This window comes from Calidris pugnax, unplaced genomic scaffold, assembly GCF_001431845.1.
Source record: "Calidris pugnax isolate Ruff unplaced genomic scaffold, ASM143184v1 scaffold44, whole genome shotgun sequence".
NCBI classification, from domain to species: Eukaryota; Metazoa; Chordata; class Aves; order Charadriiformes; family Scolopacidae; genus Calidris; species Calidris pugnax.
The window spans coordinates 9,427,881-9,441,507 of NW_015094506.1; the positions used below are offsets into that span (position 1 = coordinate 9,427,881).

The window sequence follows — 13,627 nt, forward strand, 5'->3', positions numbered from 1 at the left end:
TTTGGAAATCATAATTTAGATAAAATATCTGGCAGATCATGTAAATAGAACAGTATTTTACACACTCTCAGTAACAATATAATTAATGCCTGCTAAAATCTATTCTTACATGTTAAAGTTTACATCAATGGTTTTAATCCAATTAATTTAAAAAGTATAATTTTAATGTCTTAATTTGACGCCAATAAGTACATAAAGAAGAAATGTTCTTTTAGGACAGTAACACAGGACATTCTAGAACAAATTAGAATTCAGTAGTTCAGGGATAACATTAGTGCTCTGCTGTACACTTTAAAATTGTAAAAGACATATGACCTAACATATACAGACTCTAACAAAAACAGTGAACATTGCAGCTTTTTCTCTGACTTAGTGTAACACAGTATCACAAAAAGACCTCACGGAGAAATCATAGGCCAATAACTGATGATCTGTTAAAAAGTAAAATAAAGCAGTAATAAAAAGTGAAATGCCAATGTAACTTACTAGAGGACTGTTATGGCTGGTTACTAAGATTTAGAATATTAATGTAGACATAAAGGGTTGAAAGAAAAGGTTGTTGGATATTTTTTTTAATCTTCTGTGGTCTAGGCTGTGCAACATAAGGTTATACATAATATTACTTACGTGACAGCTGCTTGATGCCTTTGCTGAGAAATAGCAGCAAGCTGAAGTTTAGCCTCAATAAGAGCCTCTAAATCTTCAGCAGAACATTGAGAGATCTGCCCATCATATTTGTCCTGTATGTTCTGTACAAGATGGCTAAGATTTTCTTCAGCTTTTGTCAATAAAATCCCCTAGAGAAGAACACAGCATTGTATGATTTCAAAAAATAATGAAAGAAATAAAAAATTTATTAAAATGTATTTTATTCTTGTTTAGCCTATTACCACTGCACCCTAAACAAATCAACTTTTCTCTAAATAGCAGTGGTTGAATTTTGCTTTTTTCAGGTTTACAGATCCAATGTGTTTCAAGCAGCAACATCTTAACTGTGCCTGTACTATTGCAATTTATGCTTAACATATTTTATGGCTTAGCAATATTGCTCAATGATTTTTCATTCTTATCTTTATCTTATAGGTATATTTGATAATTTTATACTATACTTCTTACTATTCTTAGTAACTTTAAACAATACAGTATTAAAATACAACATTAAAGATATTGCAAAGAGTATTACATTCTTTTCTGTCTATACTTTGACAGATCTCTGAGTGCTGTATGTATCTTGAAACCTCACTGTAACTTACAATCTTTCTGAAAAAGAAAGCTGTAAGAAGCTGTGAAAACCAAATCCAAAAGAAAGTTAATTTTAAATAAAATCTCAATCACAGGCTTTCAGAATAATTAAAAAATAATTCAAAGGTTTCTATCATCCAATATCTTTTTTTGACCAGTTTCCTCAATGAATTCAAAGCTCTACTTTGAAAAAAAACCAAACAACCAAACAAAAAAAAACAACCAAAAAAAAAAAAACCAAAAAAAAAAAAAACAACCAAAAAAAAAAAAACCAAAAAAAAAAAAAACAACCAAAAAAAAAAAAACCAAAAAAAAAAAAAACAACCAAAAAAAAAAAAACCAAAAAAAAAAAAAACAACCAAAAAAAAAAAAACCAAAAAAAAAAAAAACAACCAAAAAAAAAAAAACCAAAAAAAAAAAAAACAACCAAAAAAAAAAAACCAAAAGAACAGAATGAGTAAAGAAAATTCAGAAGAGTAAGAAACAGATTATGTTTCTTAAGTCCCATTCAAATTAATTTAAAATTTCTATTTTAGTTATTTTCAAGATGCTGTTTTCAAGTTATTTTCAAGCTATACTAAAACATTGAAGCTTCTAGGTTATGGTATATAGCAATTGCCTCACAAAATCATCCTCCATTTCTCCAGATCTGTTTTGTACATTACTTGGTTTGTAACAGTGGCCAAAGGTAGATACTTCCAAAGTGGAAGACCCCTCTGAAAGAATAATATGTCAGCCCTCAATTTTGGTTTTTTGTAATTTGAAACTGCCTAGCATGAAGTTCACAATTAAACAAAAATTAAACCCAAACCAAATCAACCAACCAACCAAAACCCCTTCAAACAAAGAAGCTCAGAAGCTGTGTTAGGTTTTTTCCAAAATAAAGTATCAAAAAGAGGAATATGAAAAAACAGAGACATTTCACATACGGTATAGAATGAGTTTCCATTTATTTATAGAGTTCACTGCTCCATCAAAAAGTCTCTGACGTTCTATATCCTCTTAAAGGAAGATGATTTTATCCTTGAAATCCCATTCCATCTTTACCTTTGTTGCTAAAACAGTCATACTGAGATCTCATTGTTACAATAGTTCCCATGGACATTTATATAGCACAAACTAGACCATTTGAAAAACTGCACCAAATCACCAAGACTTGATGTATGAGTAGTCAGATTACTATCGGATTAGGGACAGAAATTTCTATCCCCTTATACATTCCATCCTCCCATCATAATTTATGTTACATTGAAAGTATTAGCAATGTTTTTGGAACAATCTGCGGTTTCTTAAGACTGTTTTCCTAAAAATCATACTTACCTTCAGCATGGCCATATTTAATTCATCTTTACAGTCTACGAGCTGCACCACTGTGCTTCTTTGTTCCTGCTGTCTTGAATTCTTATCAGCATCATCTGTCAAATACATTTCAGATGAAATTTAAGATAACAGATGCAGAACCAAAGCATTCTTTGTTATCTGAAGAATATGCCCCTTTTTTCTCTGCTTATAATTGAAACTTTCAATATCAAAATAAGTGAGGAAGAATGGAATACAGAACTAATAACATTAGAGATATTAACTAAAAAAAACTTGAAAAAACTTAATGCTTATTATTCCAATAATGACTGATCTTTCCAGAAACATTTAATATTAATATTGTTTATAATATGGCACATTAATGCATATGCAGCTAAAAGTGGAAAAACCATGCTTGAAACAAGTTGCAGAATAAATGCATTTTTCCACCACCCTTATAATTACCTTTTACATTTGATTCTGTAATTGTGCTTGGCTCCTTCAAGCTGTTGCTATCAACAGAATAGACGTGCTTTTCCACTTTTTCAGGTATATTATTTATTGTGGCAGAAAGGCAAATGATGAAATGCATTTTGGCTAAGGTTAATTTATTCATAATTTGTTGGTTGCACAGTGGCACCATTGTTAAAGACAGATTCCAATTAAATACATCTTCCAGTACCTACAAGAAAGTTAACAATTGGGACTACTTGAAATTACATTTTACATTTTGTTTGTTCAAAGTATATTCTGCTTTTATTAATAATTCTATTTATAACAATTAATATGAATAATATTAGTAATATGCTGTTAGTCATTACAGATGAGTTGCTGTTTTCCTTTTGAAACTTAATTCACCACTTAGAAGCACTTGCTACAGCCTCAGGGGTCAGTTTTCCAGTAGAAGGTGCATCTATGACGTTGTAGCTATTACTCTGTGTGAGTTTTAGTTTTAGCACTCTTTGAGCTAAGGTAGTCACAAAAAACATATTGGTAAATCCGTAGTTCAGAAATCTCCACTCAAAGGAAAGTCTGTTGTTACAATTTACCCTAACTAGAAAGATTAAGCAAGGAAAAAAAATCTTGTATCAGACCATTCTAGCATATTTCATAGAATCTTTTTGTTATTCATTTTAGCCTCCTTGTTTTATCTTGAGTTTAATATTCTTACTTTAGATTAATAAATTTAGAAGTTGAAAGCCTACACAGCTTTGCAAAGTCATAAAGAGACCAATAAGAGTCCCATATAGACAGTGAAGTGTTCAAATCAAAAGCTCGAGATAAAGCACAACTTCAAAATAAATCTGAAACTAGTGAGATCAGAAGCTGTCAAGATAGAAATCTCATTTCTGTCTTCTCACATCGACTGTTGTTGAAGACACACAAGTTTACTGTAAACAGAAGAGACAAAAGTGGAGAGAAAAATGGGGGTTTTTTCTACTTTATCAGTTTGTACAGCTTCTTTTTCACATTCTGCTAACATTTACCCCTACTGGCTCAATGGATCTATGACAAGGCAAGTGAAAGAAAATTATTAAAACTGAAACCCAAAAAAGTCTTGATGAACATCCAATTTTAATTAAAATGAGAAATGACTGTTCATTAACTGGTTTACAGATTCACCTTCCTCTCCCTCCTGTCCCCTCCAGAAATGCACTTCAACCCCAATCTGAATTAGGACAAATCTCTGCAGACAGCTCTGATTGATAGAAATTATAAGAACATGTCTGCTGTTCTCAATATTTTACCAGATCCTACATATCATGACAAAACTGGAATAATTCTTTGCACAGACAAGTCACAGATTTGTACATATTAGGTTCTCCTATCTGAAAAATGGTGATAATGATACTTGCCTCTCCCTTGAGAGGTCAGCCATAAAATTTAAAATTTAGGAAATGGTAAACTGTTGGGGAGAATATGTTTTCCATTTATGGTTTTTCACTAATAACAAGTATATTGTCTGAACCAAATAATCTCCAACTGATGCCAGAGAAATACATATTTATGTCTAGCATAAAAGTTTTAGCTCTTTAAGATCTCTTTTACCTGTAAATTTGTAATGGTCAGGAGAGATTTTGAGGAGTCAAATTTCTGTAAAGCCTGTAAAATGAACAATACCAAAAATAAGTAATGACCTACAATATGAGTATAAAATAAGTGAGTTAGGAGAGCAGTGGACAAGTGTAGTGCATTTCCAACTATACTTTGAGGGCTCTGAAAATACCACCAATTAGATGGCTTCTATGGGCTTCACATTTCTGAACCCTAACCCAAGACCCAGAACTATTCCCTACACCTCCTATGACATTCACCACAATTATTCAACTTGAAGCGAGGGGAGAAAAAGGCATAAACCAACAAAAACCCTTTTCCAAATTCTAGGAGCTCTGTAGACACCAAATATTAATTGCCTTTATGTTCTTTACATTTCTGAATCTCAACCTAATTCCAGACTTAGCACATGCCTCCTCTGCTCTTCACCAGAGCGTAGACCTGTGAATGGAACAAAGCAATGTCTACTATTTGACCTATTGAAAGGAATTTAGGATTATTTTAGGAATGTGTAATAACTTGCAGATGTGGAGTATGTGCAGTTTCATGAAGAACATTGAGAGTTATATTTTGATGTTATACTTTACTGGTGTTTACCTGCATTTGTTCAATTTCTCTGTATCCTGCAGGTATTTTCCATGGAATTCTCTCTCCACAATTAAGCAAAGACAGTTCATGAAAGGCCTCCATAAAAAATCCTATATCTGTAAGTACTTTAATCTGTGAAAAAATAACAGATTTTTATTTAAATAATTTTCAATTATTCTTTTTGCTAAAAATAGCATGTATTCAAAGGTAATTTTCAAGTAGATTTGGCTACTGGAATAGTAGTACATTGATGGAGAATGTTCTTCAATGGAAAGAAATCTTTTACTTTTTTTACTTAATAAGTGACATCTTCTCAAAGATGGGTCCTTCTCATTTAAAAAAAAAAAAAAAAAAAAAAAAAAAAAAAAAAATAGTAAGGATAATAAATTCACTTTATAAATGCCCTGATATTGCTATTGTTAGCATTGTCCTCGTTTCCCATTTAAAAATTCCTGGTTTGGGTTACATAGAACACTGAAAAAATATAATTGTTTAAACTGAAATTTTATGTGGTGGAGTGTAGGTTTCAGAAAATTTTTCATTATTTTTTCCCCCCTCAAGCTAAAAAAATTCACCTGTTTTCCCTTTAATTTAAAAAAAAAAAAAAAAAAAAAAAGAAAAAAACCAACCAAAACCATATTGGTTTAAAACTTGCTTCTGACAAAGGAAAAGAACTCAGTTCATCTGACTACAGCTTTGAGTGTCAGTCGATCAGCTCCTTATCAGAATCTGTTTCACAGACTTTACTAATCTTAGTCCTGTGGTACTCAGCTATTCTCCCTAACCTGTATCAGCATTTCCTGAAAATATCTAAAACCAATAATACTTCAACTTTTACTACAAGTTAGATTCCTTAAAAAAAAAACCAACAACCAAGGGTAAAAAACAACCAAACCAAACAAAACAAAATCAACAAGGGAACATTAGTGAAATGACAAAATTCTGTTCCCAGAAGTCTGATAACCTGGTTCCACCACAATGCTGATAAAAAATCCAGAAGTTAACACTGTGAATAAAAAATAATTTCTGTTTTGCACTTAAGAAAACACTTAAACAAATGGTGGAACAAGATAAAAAATATCAAGTAAAAAGTTTGGATCTAAGAGAGAAAATTTATGAGCATATCTTTAATGAAAATGCTTGTTGAATGAAGACTAGAAAAAAATTATTAAAGTAATTACTAGTCTCTGTAGGACAATAACAGTAAAACTGTATAAATAACTCTACAACCTACTAGAATTGAGAATATAAATAATAATTGCATTTAGAAAGTAGTCCTATTCTACAATCTGTTGTGCAAAGAAACACTAAGGAACAGCTGAACTTTAAAGAATTATTTTTCATAGTAGTGATATATGAAGAAATATTCAATCAACTACATTCAACAAAGAAATTAAAAGTTCATTTGAAATACTGTGCTGTGATAAAAAGAAAGTTTCTTTGATTACCTTAAAGATTCTCCCTTCAATAGATTTAGCTGGGTCCTTACAAATCTCAGAAACAAGGTATTGGTATAACGTGAACAATGGTAAAATCTGTAGGAAAAGATTAGGTCTCCTAGTTATAAATGTCATAATGGGTACAATTATAGAAATGTAGATTAAAATTATATATTGCAAATATATAGATAATATAGCAGTACTCCTTTCACTGCCACATACCGCCACTACTTGTCTTACGCTCTGTGAAGGATAATTGTGTTTAAAAGTTCTTCAGCTGGCTAAAGCTAATGCCTTATACTATCTTCTATGTGATTCACAGTGTAGAAAGTGAAGTTTCCCCAAATTATTCTCTGTGTTCAAAGTGGGGCTTTTTGCTATACCATTAGAGAGTAAACCTACTGGAAAGATGTTGATATAAGGGATTTCCATAATTGTCTGCATTTTGATGCCATCTTTTCAGTTTAATTAACAGAATAATAGAATTCTGTGAGCTTTATAAAATAGATACAATGAAGTCCTGCAATTGTCTAAGTGAAATGATATCAATTGTAAAATAAACTGGATGGTGAGGAGGCTTATAGACAAATTTATTTGCATTCATTTAAAATTGAAATTTTTTGTAGGGGCAACTAACAAAAAACATTTTTAAACTGAGTTCTAGTAAAATATACAAACACTGTTTTTATTATTATAAAGTATTTCAGAAAAAGCAGATTCTTTCCTAACAGATGTATTTGTTTATTGAAAATGAAAGAACTTCCAAAATGTAATTACTGTTCAGCTTTTACATTTTTCTTCACTTTAAAATGTCCTCCAGCTTGGAAAATGCTAACAGAATTGCCGCTTTCTTGTCAAATGCACTTTTATTTTTTTATAAAGTAGTTTGATACTTCTGAATTTGGATTACAAATGCCTGAAGCAAATGTTTTAATTGCACCCATGCAGTTTCCAACTGATATTTGAAGTAGTTCAACAAAATTGGTCTTTGAAGTCTTATTTTTAATAAAACTTGAATCTTGATGTGTTTTGGTTTTAAGTGTCAAATCAACTTAGTGCCCACCATCCAAAACATTCCCACGCATTAAGCATTCAGTGGAAATTAAGCTCTCATCCTGCTGAAACTGCAACTGCTTTGACCATGATCTATGACCCGGATCTATATTCTGCTAGTACAAGTGCAGAAAGAATCAAAAATGTGCATGGGCATATGAAGGAAGTGGTCAAATTAAGCATCCTGCTTCCAGGTAACTGCTCCGTGATGTCATTTGATCTCCCATAGTGAGGGCAGCTAGACAAAGCTTAATAACAAAGTGAACTCCAGTAAAGCAGGATGGGAAGAAGCAACAACAGACACTTAGTCTGAAGTTTCAGAAGAAATCAATCCAATGAATTGCTTTCTGATAAAAAGAAGTAACATCTTGCTGCCTCCTCCTCTCTAACTCCTCTTCCATCTCCACCCCCCAACATTTTCTTACTTCTCTGCCACCAACCACGCACTCTTCCCCTCCCTCGCACTGGTTCTTCCACTTGCAGGACCTTTCCATAAGTGCAGTCAACTCATTAAAGCAGGAGAAAACTATCTATTTTTTCTGCTGGGGAGTTTTCTGCCATGCTGAGAGTTGATTTATTGAGGTATACAATTATAACAGAGGTAAAATTCAATCTTTTTCAGTACTAGTAAGCAATTCAATCTATTTCTTCCAATGTCCAGCACTGCACCTTTGAAAGAAGTTGGATTTAAGTGTAAATGGTCAGTAATTAAATGGAGCAAATAAGCAAAGGATCAACGTAAGAGGGAAGCTATAAAACCATTCTATACAGAGGAATAAGAGAATGTGTGAAGGAGAAAGCAGAAGATACTTTTATTTACTGAATGTGAAAGTAAAATTATTAAAAGCATTCTGGACACACTACATTTAAGGTAATTCTCAGTATAGTGTATGTCAAAATGTATATATTAGGAAATTTCCTCTAAAATGCCTATGCTAAGTGTACCATGTATTGTCATCTTTGTGAATAAACAAGTACCCTGTATATTCTAAAAATTGTAGGCAGAAAGCTATACCTTGCCTCTATCTCAGTGCCACAGAACCTAATTATACAGATATTTTGTTAGAGCTTCTAAGTTTCTTCATAAGTACACACACACACACACAAAAAAAATTTGGTTTGTTAAAATTCACTTCCAGAGTATAAAAATTATACTTACTACTAAATTTTGTTTTGCACAATGTAGTTCAAACGTAACGAAATTCAGACTTGCAACTACAGTGGAGATATCAGCTCTGTAGCGATCAGAGAACAAGTCGATACCAGGAATAAGCATATTTGTTTCATATTGTGCAAAGTCACAGTCAGATATTGGATGTGGAAGAGAAGCTCTAAACAGGGTCTGAAAGTAAAAATAATGAACTATTTGTGAAAAGATGTATAGACATTAGTGATACACTATAAAACTCCAACCCTTGACACTCATAAATGACTTCATAAATGAAACTTAAGTATCCAGTTGTTTCCAGACAAAACTAGGAAAAATCTTTTCAGAAAAAATACCTTATGTGTGAACTTGATGGGGAAAAAAATAAACAGGCTGTAAATAGTGTAAGGACAGTCTTTCATAGAACAAAAGCAAAAGAGAAAAACTAATCTAGGCATAGAAAAATAATCATGAAAGATTCCTCAGCAAGTATACTCCCCAGGTACTGAAAAATCTTCCTAAATAGCCAATGGCTTTTCTCTCAGATTCCAAGTCAAAGCATCCCAAATAAATCTCTGGAAACAATGAAAAAAAAACACAACCTAATAAATCACTATGGGTTCTCATAAAGAGATCTTAGATAATTCTTAGGATAAGCCTCTGATCAGCAGACAGAAAGATCTCAGTAATTTATTCTAAGATCTCCATAATCAAGGAAAATGCATAGGAAAAAATTGTTAAGATGATTCTGGGGATGTGTTCAAACATTTCTGTACTAGTCTGAAGGTATTTCATGGAAAATGTCAGAAGAAAAATCTTTTTATTTTCCCCACAGTCTAAGAAAGCTAGTTTGATTTTACTAAGCCTTGAGTCCTTGCCCTGCCATCATCTCAGCTGTTGTTTCTGGGAGAGAAAAAGGGAGAAGTGCTAATATTGTCTCTGATGTTGGATATTCCTTCTCAATTGTGTTTTTCTTGTAATTAGCAATGATATGCTAGAGAAACATGCATTTACATACTCAGTTCTGAGATATTAACAGGCCTAAAGCCAATACCAGAGGTGGAATTTAAATAAGGTTATAAAAGCTTTCCAAATCAAGGAACAAATTATGGGCTTGAACTTCACAAGGTACAGTGACAGTAATTGATTATATTTTTCAAGACACTGACCCTGCAAGCTGCTCCTATCCCAATTAATACCAGACTCACTTCAGTCAAGTCACAATTATTTCTACCATTATACAACTGGAACAAATGCTTACTACTATTTCTGTCAAAAGGAGGAATCAAAATTGTTCAGCATTGTACCACAAATAATTACAGTGCTGAAAGCTAGCCAAAATTCTCCTTTACCTTCAGCTTGTTCTCTTTTTGCTGAGCTTAATGAGGTTTTGAACATGGCCTAGCACAGGCCACATAGGTCACAACCAAGGCACAAGTTTTTAGAAAATGGCATTGGTTTGTTGTGGAAGAAGCCAACTAACTTCCTGCACTGGGATGAGTAAGCATTGATCCCGGTGGAATATGACTGGCAGAACACATGCAGTTCTTTTCCCTATATCACTTTTGTTACTGGTATCTTAAAACTTCCTTTTAAAAGTAAACTGAAACCTTTTTTTCTTTTATAGTTAGTTGCTAAAAGTTTGAAAACTCAGTTTTAATGATCTTGTTTTCTTTGTAAATGAAACTGAATAATTTTGAGTATCCTCTCTATTTAGAGCTGAGATTTTAGTATTTCAAACCAATATCTTTCAATGCTAAAAAAGATTCAAACGTTTCTTTCTCTAAAGAGTCTGTTCTCCTGGTTTGAAAATTTCATTATTTCTCTGAGACACTAGCCTCTTATTGAAGTGATAATTTTAGTCTATAATACAGGAATAATGTTAAAAACCAGAGAACAAAAACATCTAATCTAATGTGCATAAATTGTCAACTACTTCTGATCTCCAGTTTTCCTTTACAATCAAAATGAAAAGAGAAATATTTTAATAGAGGATTATTGAGATTTAAATTTTAGAAGCAATTCATGAATTCTAACTGAAGTTGTATTCTTACCTTAAAAAGTATAGCAGAAAAATAGCAGTATTTAGTTCTTAATCTCATCTGTGATGTTGTTATATACCTAAAGCGCAACAAATAGTAAGAAATACGAATATGCCCATCAATATAATTATTCTAACTCTTTTTTTTTTAATCTAGTATAATAATGATAATAACACAATCTAGATGTTTTCCACATTGGAAAACAGCTGCCTGTTCTGTAGATAGGTGCTCAGCTGTGCCACACAAAGAAAGAGGCATTTGACCAAAGATTTACCTAGACAAAGAGAGTTGTCTCGATTCTCTCTGAAGTTAAAGAAGTCCAATCTAAGTGCAAAATCAAACTAGAAAGATAAAGCAGGTAACGCAACTCACACCTTAGTGTTTCCATAAAGGAAGCCTCAGATAACTAGCACATGAAGACTTTCACACAGTAGGTGTCTAGCTAGATTAAATGAATCCCACACAGTACCTCATCAGAGCTTTAAACCATCCTGGTAGCAGGGCTCTCCTCTGATCTACAAGATTAGAAAGCTTTAATACAATATTAGAGGTCCCTAATCTCTATTCTGCATTTTATAGGCTAAATTGCTCTAGAAAGAGCAACTCAAGGGAAAGATGCTTAAAAGCCCAAATCAGGCCTGAATAGAAAAGATCTGCCTGAGGGAGAAGCCGAGAGGATGGCTGCCTCCAGATCCCTGCCAGGATTTGGAATGGACATATCAGCCATAAAAAGGGATAGTACACAAGCACCTGTAAAAGCAGCTAGGCATTGGGTCTCACCTCATTGGACCTGAAATTGTACCATACCCCAGAATTAGAAGAGCTGCAGTTTAGAATCAACTTAAAGTCACTCCTTTTCCTCTTGGGTGCTAGTTCCTCATGTGCCAATGCCACTTTATCCCGAAATACCCGTGCTAATACCTTCAAAGCTACCTTGGTTTACAGATATTTTACAGCTATATTAATATGCTCTGCTTCTTCGGGAAGAGAGTTTACTCAGATAAAGCTCTGCCCTTTCATAGTTATAATGCTTCTAAGGTCATTCAGAGCTGGCTTATATTTCTAAATTTTATATTTTGTGCATTTTTGTATTGTACAATACATTGAGGAACAGCTCAGGATTACATCCATAGTGTTTTACCAGCAGTCAAGGAGTACTGGGCAGAAATATTTATTGATGGTAGACTTTAATACAGTAATTCAAATTTCATTTAGTTGTAATTCACCAGAAAATGAGTGCTTTAGGCAGTAAATCTGCCCTTAAGATACATTAATATTTAATATGTGCAATGACTTGGGAGATGTGATATTTCAATTGAAAATCAATATGACTGTAAAATCCTTGCCCTTATGACTTTTTATCATTTTGTTTTATTTTAATGATCTCTCCATATAATTTACGGCTGCAATTACGATCAAAGATGAGCACTGAAGAAAAGGGAAAAAACAATATTCTCCAAAAGAGCGACTTTTTTTCTGAAAGGAAAAACTCTGCTTTTGATGAATCTTTTTTTATAGCAACTCACTAGTGTTTTTAAATTAATTTCAAGTTGCCTACTGTCCTGGATGAGCAATTTGTTTAAAATATGAAAGAAATTATACATATATGAAATACTTACTGAGCTATCTTAGCCACTAAGACTGCTGCATGTAAACATCCCCAAACTCCAGCCTGAGAAAGAAATTTCTGGCTAATATCAGTCAATCTTCCAACTGCAAAGCAGTCTGTAGCATTTGTTGGAAAACCAAACTTTTGCCAGTTGTTAAGAGCATCAGCAATGTTGAGTGTTTCATCAAGGGCTTGACACCAATATTTAAAAGCAGCTCTGTAACACATAAAAAACACACTCATCATATTGCTGACATTTTCCAAAGTGGAAGATAAGACTTGTTTCATTTTACCTTTATTGCCTGAGTTATAACTAATTCTGATTAGGTCAAAAGTTGAAATACAGTTTCTACAACACAAAAATATACCATACCTGGTCAACAGACTTATTGGAACTTACCATAAAATTAAATTGTCAAGCAATAGATATTACTTCCTAAAACCACATAGAGATGCTTAATCAATTTACTTAATTGCAATTAACTAGCTAAGAAAAATAAACAATTTCTAGTAAAAAAGCCTCTCACAATATAGCTACTAGTGATTTAGTTGAAAGCAGTTATATGGAGTCGAGGACAGAGCAAAAACTTACAAGACAGTTGAAGGGTATACGAATGCCTATTAAAAAATGAAACCATGCTCTTTTTTAATCCAATAACTATGTACCTTTTGTCTCCAGCATAAAAGTGAAGATTTCCAAGTTCATGTAGAGCCTGAACCTTGAGGTCTCTCTGGTTGTTTATTTCAAGGATTCCTGTTATTTGTTTTATAATCAATTAGAAAAAAATATTGTCACATCATTAAATCAGTTACTGAATCTTGAAGAAATTTTGCTTGAGAATTAGACAGGCATTCACATGTAATTAAATGCATGAATATTTCTTTAAAGATTGTATATTTTACCTTCAAATATACAATTTCTTATTTCTACTAACTTAAAAAAAAAGAGTAGGATGTATTTATGGACCTGTTTACCTAAGCTTTTTTGGTTTTGTTTTCTCAGATATATAAAATTTCTTCATCTTCAGGAGACAAACTTGGAAGCACGCCATTCACCAGGGCCCTGCTAAACAATACTGCCTGTGTACAGCACACTAGCAATGTCCCTGTCATTTCTAGATCCCTTACTTCAAATAAAACCACTTATGGCATC

The 13,627-nt window shown here is 32.7% G+C and overlaps 1 protein-coding gene across 1 annotated transcript in view; it reads right to left on the reverse strand.

Annotated features, from left to right (window-relative positions):
• Positions 1–13,627, reverse strand: part of CFAP54 (cilia and flagella associated 54) — a 110,806-nt gene that overhangs the window by 32,103 nt on the left and 65,076 nt on the right. The window contains exons 43-52 of the mRNA XM_014963298.1: positions 13,141–13,228; positions 12,485–12,691; positions 10,878–10,944; positions 8,836–9,018; positions 6,633–6,719; positions 5,194–5,316; positions 4,591–4,644; positions 3,007–3,223; positions 2,563–2,657; positions 628–797 (exon numbers count right to left, since the gene is read on the reverse strand). Of these exons, the coding sequence (XP_014818784.1) occupies positions 628–797; positions 2,563–2,657; positions 3,007–3,223; positions 4,591–4,644; positions 5,194–5,316; positions 6,633–6,719; positions 8,836–9,018; positions 10,878–10,944; positions 12,485–12,691; positions 13,141–13,228 (1,291 nt within the window). The remainder of the gene's footprint in view (positions 1–627; positions 798–2,562; positions 2,658–3,006; positions 3,224–4,590; positions 4,645–5,193; positions 5,317–6,632; positions 6,720–8,835; positions 9,019–10,877; positions 10,945–12,484; positions 12,692–13,140; positions 13,229–13,627) is intronic.